We start from the raw sequence: 13,818 nt of genomic DNA, 5'->3' as shown, positions 1-13,818 counted from the left end.
TAGCCGACACGCCATTTCGTTTTTCCCTAACACCCGATTATACTCCACAATCACATGCACCCATTTGCATACGCTAAAATATAAAATTTAAGATAATAAAAAAATAAAACACTAATTGAAAACAATAATAATTTAAAAGAAACCTCCAACTTACGTTACGTTAGCATAAAAAAAAAAGAAAAAAAAAGAAAAGAAAAAGTTTTTTAATTCTTTACCAAGACTTGTTGTTCCTTGAAGAATTCCCAAGACCCCTTTTGGCTTCAATGGCTGGTAACTCCACAGCAGCCACTGAGAGTTCTGAAAGACTCAGAAACTCAATCAAGCCAAAGTGGGTCAGGTTCCCAATCTCATCATTTTAAGTGCATGTGTGCATATGTTATAAGCTCAGAGATCTGACATTTTATTATTTTTTTTTTGTTTTGTTTTGTTTTGTTTATAAATCATGTAATAAGCCTGACATCAATTATTCTCCTTTCCACCTTTATATCTGTTTCCTGCAAATTTCCCCATCCCATGTTCCCCGGTACATACACTTCTCGGGAGTTCTGTCCCTTATTTTCTTCTCAAAAAGTGCCTTTCCCTTCCTGATTTTCTCTTTCGGTTCTCTGAACTATAAACCCAGCCAAAGATTTCCATTAGTTTGTTGCTTTCTCATTTTGGGTTCTCAAAAAATAAATGGTTTTTTCTACCAATCTCTAAATTTTTCAAAGATGCCAAAGTTTTTGCGTCAGTCTCCTCAGTCCTTTTCTCTTCAGGGCTGGTGAGTGTAACATTTGTTCTTTTCTACCATTACTACCAAGTGTTTGGAACTAAATATTAATTTCTGGGCTGGTTTTTTATTTATTTTTTTTATTTATAATTTTTTTAGAACCGAAAGCTCAGACCTTCCTAATCTGAATCCGGGAACGGTGTGATATTTTTTCAGTCTTGTTTTCCTATTATAAATCTCATTTTTTTTTTTTTTAAGGAATTTCATCTCCTCTAAGTATATTCCCAGTTTTCCTTCTCTGCAAGCCATCAAAGTCCACAGATTTGATTCCTTTTCTCAACCTGGGGATTGAGGAAAAACGCTTTGTTTTTTTCAATCTGGGTATTGAGGGGGGGAAAAAAAAACTCTATATTTGTGACCCTTTCTGCAAGATTTTTGCGTTCACATCTGAAATCTTGAATATTTCTGCATCTGGGTTTTCAGTGTAATGCAAATTGAAGGTCCAAAACATGGCCAATCTTGTTCCTGGTGTCCTTCTCAAGCTTCTGCAGCACATGAACACAGACATAAAGGTTGCTGGTGAGCACAGGTCATCTCTATTGCAAGTTGTGAGCATTGTTCCGGCGCTTGCAGGTGGTGAGTTATTCCCAAACCAAGGTTTTTACCTCAAGGTTTCAGATTCCTCACATGCCACCTATGTATCTCTCCCTGATGAACATGATGATCTCATTCTTAGTGATAAGATTCAACTGGGTCAGTTTATTCATGTTGAGCGGCTCAAAGCGGCCTCACCAGTCCCGATTCTTCGCGGGGTTAGGCCAGTTCCGGGGCGCCACCCATGTGTGGGAAGCCCTGAAGATATTGTTGCAACTCACTCGTTGGGATTTCTGAATAATATTTCGTCTTCGGGTTTGAAACATGAGGAGAAAGTGAAATCACCTAAGAAAGTCTTGGGGAATAATCATGTTGGGGAAAAGGAGAAGGCGAGATTGAATGGCAGTGTTAAAGAGGAGCAATTGGATAAGAAAATGGGGTCTTTTAGTAGATCAAAGTCACACTCATTGAAACCGGCATTGAATTTGGAAGTAAAGAAGGAATCGTTAGGGAGATTGAAGTCATTCAATTCACGGTCTATTCCTTCGTCTCCGACAAGTTGTTATTCGTTGCCGTCTTCTTTTGAGAAGTTTGCGAATGGGGTCAGGCAGCAGGCAGAGATTAAGGGAGGGAAGGCAACTGCTAAATTGGGGGTGGCGGAAAAGGGGAATGTTATTCGCACGGCTAGTCCCCTCCCCTCTGGGAAGATGGTAGTGATGGGAAACCCAATTAGAAGTTTCGTTCAAGGGATTGAGCTGGGGGCCAAGGCTCTGAGGAAGAGCTGGGAAGGGAATATGGAGGTGAAGAGTAGAGAGAATTCTAAATTAAGGGCCACCAAATATGATTCGAAGCCCGAAGTGCGGAGTTCTGTAAGTTCTATTTTTTATTTTTTAATTTTTTAATTTTTATCGTTCTTGTTACTTGTTTTCCAATAAAATATGAGTTTGACTATTGACTCATCTGTTCAAATATTTGTAAAGAAAATTAAACTTTTTCAACCATAAGCTGCTCTGAATTCTTTCATTGATTTGTCTGCCTTGGACTCCTATGGTTTACTACAATTTACTCTTTCAGTTTGTCTTCATCGAGGGTATTTTCAAAATTTCATGTGTACAGTTTAATTAAATTTCATCCATGTTTATTTCTGATCTGAAATAAACACAAGTATTGAATGGATGTATTCGAGTAATGCTAGATGTTCGTCCCTCTAAAAATGAGATGGCTTTTAAAATCACCATTGGGCTTGTGATTGATCAAATTTGAATTTTGATCGCATGGTGATTTTAAAAGGCAAATCATTTTTAGAGGGGCACAAGAGGAACATGGGTATGACATTTAGAATTACTCGTCCTCATTTTATCTTGGTGTTTATTTTCAATTCTGAAAATCCTGAGGATTGCATTCATCCTCATCTTTCATTTTCCCATGAATTTCCAGCAGTCTGGGAAATAAACTTTTGTTGCATTTTTTTTTTTTGGTGGGTGGGGGCGGGTTCTTTTTCCTTTCCACTTCTTCAAGTCAAACAACTATGATTATCAACTAATTCACATTTATTTGCCAGACACCTAGATTAAGTACGTCATCAAGGATAAGTACATCATCAAGAATGAGTACATCAAGTGAAAGGTTGCTATCCAACGAGGAGAATATGGTCCAGTCATCTGCTAGGTCATCCAAAGGGGACATTAAGGCTCAAATATCTGCAAAGAAAGTTTCTGCAAATGGGAGTTCGGGTGATCAAGAAAAACCAAGTAAGCAAACAACTTCTGCTGGAAAGAAATCATCAGGAGAACTTTCCAGTAATGGGCTCCCAGGAAACTTGGTCAAGGTTCCCCTAAATAGTAGAAGATTGACAGAAGGAAGTGTTTCATGGGCTTCTCTCCCTTCCTCTCTTGCAAAGCTTGGAAAGGTATAAAATCTGTAAGATATTGTTGCTTGATGACCTGCATTTAATATAACCTTCTTTGAGCATGGCTGTTGAAAGATTATGCCCCTTAAGTAAGTGGTGTCTTGTGTTTGCTACTGCCAACAGCAAATTCGATTCGAAGCAGTTTTTAACAATCTTTTGACCCCAAGGAAAATGTAGTGTTTAAGATTCCCAAATGCATTAAAAGTATTGCTGAAATAAACAAGATAGAATTGCAAAATGTAAGTCTCAGAGATCTGGTAAGTGGCATAGGCCTCAGGCTGTGAGCCATATGTTACTTTGGCAATGATGTGTTGATTTGAGTCGTACTCATTTCCTGGGGCCAATCTTCTATTGTATAGATATCTATTATATGGATATCTCAAATTATTGTAATTGAAATGATCCTTCTGATATGGCAGCAATATGTTACTGCACCAGTCGCACGGGTTTGGATGGTCAATAATTTTCTAAATCTATTTGCAAGGAAAAAAAATAAAGTATATGCCACTGGTGTTTGCGTTGCTGGCACATGGACCAAATTTGTAATTTGCTCGTATTTATATGTAGAGATACCTACTTAAATGATACCCCCTTTGGAAGATAAGTTCCATGGCTATGCAATTTCTTTGTCTTAATCTATGCTTCCACATTTGTTATGCAGGAAGTAATGAAGCACAGGGATGCTGCACAGATGGCAGCAGTAGAGGCTATTCAAGAAGCTTCTGCTGCAGAGAGCTTAATTCGATGTCTAAGGTATACATATCCAAATTGAAAAACTGATAAAAATAAGTACTGGCCGTGAAAAGGAAAGTATATTTATTATGCAGGAAAGTTGGAATTAATCATTGGCTTAGGATTTCTGATAATAACTCTCCATCTATCCCTCAGTCAGAACTTTTAGTATCATATGCTAGATTAAATGGTACTAACATTACCTTAGATGGCGTAATCATGTACGCGTTCTTTTATATTTGGACTTATAGGACGTGCTAACTAGTCTGTGAGGGAGTCCATCATGTTATAGATTGTGCCAGGTTCTACTAGGTTAATGATAGTAGTTGTGAAATTATTGCTATGAAGTTGGTTGTGGTGGTACTGGTGAAGGTGATGGTCAAAGATACTGAGCACTATTACGGACATTGTGAAAGATGCTGTTGGTTCCACTGGATTCAAGTGCTTTAAGTGTTCTGGCATTTAAAAACATAGTTAGGCTTAAAAGAGAAGGTGATGGCAGAAAGATTGGTAATTGTGGTGGGATGGTGTATCTAGTTGTACATTAACATTCTGTTTTAGTATGTCCAATGGCAGAACAATTATTACTTTTTGGTAGAGGAAAATGGGCCATCCACCAACCTAAACAAGCCAAGCTCAAAATTGAGTTTCTGGCAACCCAGAACTGAGCAACTTGAGACTTGGCTTAATTGGGCTTGCATACTGTTGAGGATGATATCGACATTGTGTGGCTTCCCCCAATTGTTTCTGTCCCTCCCGTATTGCCGCGGGAAGTCAAGGACGTTGGGGTGGTTGGTCCTTCCTCTCCTCCGAGTGGCGGCATATTTCCTTGTTCTGTTGAGGGAAATGGATTCTCCCAATCTCAGAGTTGGCCTGTCGGTGGGAGATCGTAGTTTGGGAGGAGGAGGAAGATGATTATTGGGATGGTTTGCCCTTGGATTGGGCATTGGAAGGGGCTTTTGGGGAGGAGGCCCTGGCAATTAGGGATGCCATGGAAGAAGAGTTTCAGCGAGAAAAAATGATTGCGCGCCAAAAGTCTAAAGGAAAAAGGGAGCTTCTAAACCTGCATAGCTCCATCAATTATGGTGATGCGAAAGATCCCTCTAGGAGTAGGAAAGGCAAGGCACACTTGTTGTAGGTTTGTGCGCCTTGGTAGGTGGTGGGTTGTTTTGTTCTTAGTTGGGTTATTTTTGGTGGGTGGTGGGTTGTATTGTTTTTTGGTGGGTGGTGGGTTGTTTTGTTCTTGTTGGTTCTTTTGGGTTTTTGTGGGTTAGCTTTGGTTGTTCTCGTGTATACTGCCTGTGTACCTAGGGGCGCCTTACGCTTTCATTAATAAAGTCTTTTTACTTATAAAAAAAAAAGAAGCTTATGAAGACCATATTTAAGACAAATAATATAAAGCTAGAACAGAATGGCAAGGAATTGAGCAAGTATTTGGAGTCTGTTGATCTCTTCTTCTTTTTTTTTTTTTTAATAAGTATATTTCAAAAAAAGAGCAGAGGGGCGCAACCAAAAGTACATAGGATGTATACATGATAGCCCTAATTCAAGGAGAAAGGAAAACACATATCTAAAAAATCAGAATAAGAACACTCAAACATAGACTGTATCGTCACTCTCCACGTAAACAAGGTTTGTATCACCAACCTTTTCAAGTTAATCAAACCAGTCTCACAATTGTCAAAACTGCGTGCATTCCGTTCATTCCATAGACACCACATCAAGCACAACGGAGCCATTCTTCAAATCGACACCAACAACCGGTTGCCCCTTTGCCCCCGCCAACTTCCCAACATCTTTTTCACTGATCGCAACATTACCCACACAACACCAAACAGCTGGAATATCGTACTCCACAATTCTATAGCAACCAAAGTTAGAATTTTTCCTAAAGTTGTCGTCCACACAAAGAAAGTCACTCTCGAAGGAACCTTAACTTTCCAAATACTCTTCCAAGGAAAAGAAGATTGTATAGGACTAGATAATACCTTATAGTAAGACTTCACTTTAAATGATTTCCTTCGTGCTGGAATCCAACAAATTTTATCCTCTCCTTCACACCTTACTTTAAAAGAGTACAACATCTCAAAAATTCTAGAAACCACTTCTACCTCCCAATCATGTACAGGTCGAGTAAACAAAGTATTCAATAGAATGTTACCATTTTGTCTTTGCATATTGTCCTCCACCCATGTACCCTTACCACACGCAATAGTAAATAATTCTGGAAAAATAAGCTTTAAAGGTAGATCCTCACACCACACATCATGCCAAAACAAGATTAAAGAGCCATTTCCGACCTCATATCTCACATGAGCTGCAAAAGCATCCCAACCCCTCCTAATACATTGCCATTCTCCCACTCCAAAAGAACCCCCAACCTCCTTTGAACACCAACTACCCATCATACTCCCATATTTAATATCTACCACCTTTCTCCAAAGAGCATCCCTTTCCATAGCAAACCGCCATAGCCACTTGCCCAGCAAAGCTCTATTAAACTGAAGCATATTTCTCACTCCTAGCCCCCCCGAAGCCTTCGATGAACAAGTCGTAGACCAATTAATGAAGTGGAATTTAAACTCATCTCCAATACCTCTCCGAAGGAAATCCCTCTGAAGTTTTTCCAAACGATTAGCCACTCCCACTGGAATAGGGAAGAGGACAAAAAAATATGTTGGTAAATTTGAAAGAGTACTATTAATCAATATTAACCTCCCACGCTTTGATAAATACAATCTCTTCCACCCTGCTAATCTATTTTCCATCTTCTTAATAATGCTATTCCAAATATTAGAATCTTTGTACTTAGCACCCAAGGGAAGACCCAAATACTTTATTGGAAGCGAAGCCACACCGCACCCAAGATTTCTATAGCCAACTCCTCCACATCCCCTATATCACCTACAGGAACAATCTCAGATTTAGACAAGTTGATTTTCAGCCTTGAAATTGCTTCAAAACATAGCAGCAAACATCTCAGATCTCGAAATTGTTCAACATTAGGGTCACAAAAGATCAAGGTATCATATGCAAATAATAAATGAGACACAATCATAGCCTCCTGATATCTCGATCCCACGGAGAACCTAGAGAGTCATCCATTTTCCATCATTGCAGATAGCATCCGACTTAAAGCCTCCATCACCAACACAAACAGTAACGAACACAAAGGATCCTCTTGTCACAGACCTCTTGAACTACTAAACAACCCTGAAGGCGACCCATTGATAATGATAGAGAAACATACAGTGGAAATACAATGAGCGATCCAACCTCGTCATCTCTCTCCAAAACCACATCTCTCCAATAAATAAAGCAAAAACTCCCAATGGAAGAGCTTCGTATTATTATCACCCTCTTTTAAACACAATGGCCTTGATTTTTATCTCCAACTAACTTCTTCAAGATAAATACTTCGCTCTAAACTTCTAGAATAGTCTTTTATCTTGATATTTTCTTTAGATAATGGTCTCCCCTCAGCAATCATATCCAGCTCACTCAGACCCTTCTCCATTTCCTTTTTTTGCACCCCTACATTCCCAAACACCTTCTCATTCCATTTTTTTCAAGTCAACTTTCAATGCTTTTAACTTTCGTGCGAACACATAACTTGGTGTACCTTCATAAATGCAGGATTCCCACCCCCTCTTCAACTGTTCCTCAAAACCTTCCGCTTGCAACTACATATTTTCAAATTTAGACGACCTCCTACCCCGTCTTTCTACTCCACAAGCCAATAACAAGGGATAATGATCCGAAAGTAGACGAGGAAGACATCTTTGAGAAACCTCTGGAAAATATTCCTCCCGTTCTGTAGAGAGCAAAAACCAATCAATTATGGACCAAGCACGGCAATTGGAATATCCATGAAACCTTGTTCAAAAATAAAATCAAAAAACTCTACCATTGCCTGTGATGACCTTACTTCCCCCACTCTTTCGCACGGAGACTGAACTACGTTAAAATCCCCCCATACACCAAAGCATCTCCTATATATTCATCAAACCAGTTAGCTCATCCCAAAGCCGTCTTCTTTCACCATCATCATTAGGTTTATAAACTCCCGCAAACTCCCAATCAAAATTTGTTGTCACACTTTGGAATGCACAAGCTACCACATACCTCCCCACACACAACTCAATCTTCTCGACCACTCTCCTATCCCACATTAACAAGATCCCTCCTGATGCCCCTCTCGAACCCAAATACACCAATCCACATGAATGCATCCCCAAACAGTACGACCCCCTCCCTACTAATTACCTCCATTTTACTCCCTTGCAAGCACATAATATCAACCTTCCATTCCCTCAACAACCTTCAAATCTTTGTTCTTTTCTTGGGCTCATTCATGCCTCGCACATTCCAAGAATTTATCTTGGGCTTCATAATTAACAATTACCAATCCTCCCCTTTCTAGCCAGCCTAGATGACTGACCTCCTTTCCCATTGTAATTTACCGAACATTCCAATCTCTTCACTTCACGCTGTCCTCGATTCCCAAATTTTGTACTCAAATTATTTTCATGCCCCACCCCATTATAATAATGATGTGCTTCAATGTCATTGAACAAAGACATCAATTTATCTTCAAAACCCGCATAAGACAGACCTACAACATGACAAAAGCCTTTAACCCTCTCTGCCACCCACTCCGTAGACATAGAGTTGTCCCCTAATTGCTCTGCCAAAATCACCAATGGTTGGATATCCAGCATCTCGCTTCCCTCATTAGCGTCTTCTGTACGTGTCACCATTGTTAAAGAATCATCTTCCTGAACCCCACCCCGTAAATCGTCTTCACAAACCACATAACCCTTTGAATCTTGCTCACACTTCACAAATTTCAAAACAAAACCAGTATTTTTATGCCCTTCTAACCCCTTGCGTACATACAGTGAACCCATCTCTCCCAAACCAAATAAACCCAACCCGATATCTGCCTCCCTCGGATTCTCACTCCCCCGATCACGCTCATCCTTGTCCTCACCTACACCAACACTCAAATCAAAACCAGCTGATACTCACCATCAAAACTGGCCTCACTTCCTCTGGGAAATTGTTTCTCCATATTCTCTGTGTTCGCCACTCCATGCCTTACACATATAGACTCCTGAATCCCAGGTAGTGCAAGCTCCTCGCTGGCCTTCCTCATGCCCCCAGAGACACCATCTGTTCCCTCTGGTTCAGACCCGTTCTTGTCCAGTGTCATCTCTTGTCGCACAGCAATAACCCCCAATGATCCAGACCCTAAATCGGTGGTTTTTGGTTCTGTATCAGCCTCCATCGTCTTCATCTTCACCCTCTGGATATGTTCTGCCATTTCGCCCAGCTCCCAACTCATCACTTCAGATTGGACTGGCTGCTTCAACTGAATTCGGGGACTGTAGACTGTATCGCCGGACTCCCAATTGTTTCCTGGTGGGCTTCAATGATTTCTTTTCCTTTATCCTTCCGCAAGCCTAAGGCCTACTCCTTCAGATGACCCAATCCCCTATTCTCTCCCTCTCCCGACAAAGCCACTTCATTGTTTGTTGGACCTTGTCTTGGGCCTGCAGTAAGCATAGCCTCATCCCTCAATAGGCCCAAATTGATAAGACCTAGCCACCTCGCAACTTCCTCTCTAATTGATGTCAGCATCTGCTTCAAATTTTCCAGCTGTAGTTTTCCTTCCATAAAACCGTTTGGCATGATTTCCGCGCCAATATGAACCAAACAATCTCCTTCCGCCAATTCTATCTCCTCCTTTTCCGCTCTGCCAAAATCGACAATCTTTGCTCTCTGAATGTTCCCCGAATTGCCCCTGCTTGACTCTCCTTTTTCCAGATCATGGCCCTGCCCTACCAAGACTGCTGCAAACGTTCGGCCTCCATGGTTCGCCGTCTTCGTCACCATCATCGGGGCAGTTTGTAGCTTCCCACCCGTTTTCCCCCAGCATATTTCTTCTCAAAGAATTTCTCTAACTTCCTCAATTGTGCAAGACAATTAGCCCATCTGCTGCCTTCTCTTCCCTCCGGTAGAATCACAAATGTCCGCCCACCACCATTGCCATATTCCAACAACTCCAAAAATAATTGATGTTTTGAATTTTTACTTTTATGTTGTGATTTATGCTTTTTACAGTTAAATAAAAACATTTGGTCTTCACAAATAGATATATTTTTAACCAAAGCAGCCCTTGGTTAAAATTTGTTGTATGGGCTAGGTCTCTTTTAGGCACTGCATTGTAATGCATCATCCATGAATGTGCTTACTTGACAAGTTAACCAAATGATTCATGCATTAAGTAATCTAGGAGGGCATGGACGAGATAGAATTAGTAGAGATGTTTTTCTGAAGTTCTTTGGCATATAATGGTTGTGAATGATTAATTTTTCTCAGTCTTTCTGATCTTGGTTCCAAATAAGAGTAGATGTTCATATAAAGGAGTGTTGTCAAAAGGACACTGTTTAGGAATATGAGTGACTATACAAGATAGAGGGAGAAATGATTGAGTTCATGTGAAGCTAAATATAGCTTTGATTGAAGAAAATTGGGCAAAACAATCTAAAGATGGGTTGATCAATGGCTTTACCAATACAGAATCATTAATGATGTATTGTGCTTAGTAAAGGCAAAATAATTAATTGACAATTGGCTTTCTGGATGCTTTGATGGGGCTGCACAAACAAGCCTACGCAGGGCTGGAAAGCAGAAAAGCCTTAGTACTGTAAACTGTTGTTTGATTTGAAAGAAATAATTATATGGGCTCAGGCATATCCAAACTTCACCTACCATGGCATTTTCTCTTCCATAGCTGGAGCAAAGTGGAGCTGTGCTCTAGAACTCTATTGATGCTTAGGAATCTGATAAGAATATTTTGACTTGTCTTGAAAAATAAGGTTTATAAATTAAGAAGGGAGAGCCTTCATGATCCTGTAAGATAGTGTAATGGATTAAGTAGAGGGGTCGACTAGCTCCCTCAAAGTGATTGATCCTTACCTCTTAGTGTGGAAGAAAACATACAGGAGCTTTTTATATTCTGGATGCTTTGATGGGGCTGCACAAACAAGCCTACCATTGCAGGGCTGGAAAGCAGAAAAGCCTTAGTACTGTAAACTGTTGTTTGATTTGAAAGAAATAATTATATGGGCTCAGGCATATCCAAACTTCACCTACCATGGCATTTTCTCTTCCATAGCTGGAGCAAAGTGGAGCTGTGCTCTAGAACTCTATTGATGCTTAGGAATCTGATAAGAATATTTTGACTTGTCTTGAAACATAAGGTTTATAAATTAAGAAGGGAGAGCCTTCACGATCCTGTAAGATAGTGTAATGGATTAAGTAGAGGGGTCGACTAGCTCCCTCAAAGTGATTGATCCTTACCTCTTAGTGTGGAAGAAAACATACAGGAGCTTTTTATATTCTAAGCTGAATTTTGGGATCAAATTCAATAGGCTGATCATTATGTTGTTGCTATTGTCAACCAGCTAAATGCAAGGGATTGACTTGTTTTATAGGGCATTAACAGCTAGACGTGAAAGCTGTTAGATGTTTTAGAACACCAATGCAGATATGAAACATCATAAGAATGTGATCATCATCATCATCATCATCATCATCGGCTGCAACAGCAGAGCCCTGCATGAAAAAGATACCTCCCCTGCAGCCCAGGTGAAGAATTTTGGAATTTGGAAAGTAGTTTTGAAATTTCTCTGAAAAATTTATCAGCGATGGTGAGGGTAAAACCAAAGAAGAATTGCATTAGCTTGGGGCATGTTATTCAATTTAGAATCTTTTGTGATAATTTAGATGCTTTGTCAATGTAGGTATACTGCTCAATATTCAGGTAACCGTGAGCTATAGATAAATATGGGTTTTCTATACTTGATGACAGCGTTGGGACACTGTAATTTAGGCCAAATGAATTAATTATGCTTTCACTTGTAACTGAAGTTCAACTCTACCCATCCGTTAGCTTATATAGTTATATTTTGGAAGGTGTTTTGCTCTTTTGTTTACATTTTCTATTACCACATAATGTTTGTAATCTACATGCATATATATTTTTTTTTGATGTTTGAGTCAACTTTCCTTTCTGCAGTTTATACTCTGAGTTAAGTACCTCTGCTAAGGAAGAGAACCCACAGCCTGCAGTTGAGCAGTTCTTGACTCTTCATGCGAGCTTGAATAATGCTCGCATGGTTGCTGATTCTCTATCAAAATCTATTCCAGGCTGTATGTCCCCAGATGATGAAGAAAACCTATCAGAAGAAGCACTAAAGGTCATGTCGGATAGGCAAAAACGTGCAGCTTCTTGGGTCCAAGCTGCATTGGCAACCAATCTATCATCTTTTGGTGTTTTTAGCAAAGAAACTCGAGTTCCAGGTCCAACTCCAACAACTCAAAGTCAAAAGACCATCCCAGTAAATCAACCAGTATTAGTCCTAGAAAATTCTAGCAAGAATACGTTGACAAAGACGCAAGGAAAAGCCCGGCAGATGGTCGGTTCTAAGCTTGCACAAGGACCTCCTCGTCGGTTAGGGGACTTGCCGGCCATGAGTCAGAAGCCTCTGGCCCAACCCCCACCAGAATGGGTTAGAGGAAGTGGCCTGGAGGAGGCAGTTGATTTAGGCGAGATGTTGCAACTGCAGTCCAAGGATTGGTTTTTGGGATTTGTAGAGAGGTTCTTGGATGCTGACATGGACAACTCGGCCTTGTCAGATAACGGTCAAATAGCGGGGATGTTGAGTCAGCTGAAGAGTGTGAACGACTGGCTGGACGATATTGGATCAAGCAAGGTTGAAGGAGAATCATCCAATATTTCAGCAGATACAATTGAGAGGTTAAGGAAGAAGATATATGAGTATCTGCTTACGCATGTTGAATCAGCTGCTGCTGCACTAGGTGGTGGTGGTGGTGGTTCACAATCCTCAACAACAGAAACAAAAGTTAGAAGGTGACGTCGTTTTTTAAGCTTGGATATGGTGTCTGCAATTCATCAAAGTGGTATCTGTGGCCGTTTACCGCCAAGTGGTCACACAAGTTGAGTATATTTATTCCTGTGCATATATTGTCCGTGGGTTTGGGGGGCGTATAGATGGAGTACTTACTATTTAACAGGGAAAGCATTTGATGAAAGGAACATGCTCTTTCATTTCTTTTCTTTTCTTCTCTTCTATTTTTGCTTTTTTTTCCTTCTTTTTTTAACTTCGTTGGAAACTACATAAAAGATAATGAAAAAGAACATTGAACATGAACATTCCAGCCTATGCTCTCTTCTTCTTCTTCTTCTTCTCTTTTATTTTTTTAAAAAATAATAATAAAAAATTATACCATCAAAATTCTTCACTGCTTTGGATTTATTATTAATATTATTATTATTATTATTTTATTGAATATACTATATATTAGAGGAGCTGTTCAAAATGTATTATGGTTGGCACATAGTTTGCTAGAGAAGCATACTATAGGGATTTACAAGTTCATTTTGGAACTATAGGGATTTATTTGTTATAAAGTCAAACTGTAGGGACCAATTTAACAATTTTCCTTTGAGAATAGAATCTAGTGTGGAGCTCAAAATAACTTAAACAGATCAATCTTTAACTTTTTAATTAAGGTCTTTTAAGTATTATCTGTGAGCCCTTTGCTTCTCGTGATTCTTCTAGTGGTCATGCATTCGGCGAGTCTCTCACTTTCATTGAGTAATTATGGGATCAACAACGGTAATTTTTTTATTTTTTACAATGAGCTCCTAAAAAAAAGAAGCTAAATTTGAGGAGAAAAAATTACTTCTTCTTTTTTTTTTTTTTAAATTTTTTATTTATCAAATTTTAGAACTTCAAAACCTAGACACCCAAATCTTCGGTAGCCAAATTCAAGCCAAGAA

General features: G+C 39.6%; 1 protein-coding gene across 1 annotated transcript; it reads left to right on the top strand.

Moving 5' to 3' along the window:
• The first annotated feature begins 253 nt into the window (after positions 1-253).
• On the top strand, positions 254-13,196 carry LOC133879049 (uncharacterized). The gene is made up of 4 exons (XM_062317602.1): positions 254-2,172; positions 2,865-3,212; positions 3,874-3,965; positions 12,031-13,196. The coding sequence occupies exons 1-4, from the start codon at positions 1,219-1,221 to the stop codon at positions 12,887-12,889; spliced, it is 2,253 nt and encodes a 750-aa protein (XP_062173586.1). The 5' UTR covers positions 254-1,218; the 3' UTR covers positions 12,890-13,196.
• Positions 13,197-13,818: the final 622 nt, after the last annotated feature.

The sequence above is a fragment of the Alnus glutinosa genome, chromosome 1 (assembly GCF_958979055.1).
Source record: "Alnus glutinosa chromosome 1, dhAlnGlut1.1, whole genome shotgun sequence".
NCBI lineage: Eukaryota > Viridiplantae > Streptophyta > Magnoliopsida > Fagales > Betulaceae > Alnus > Alnus glutinosa.
This window is presented reverse-complemented; position numbering and strand designations above follow the sequence as displayed.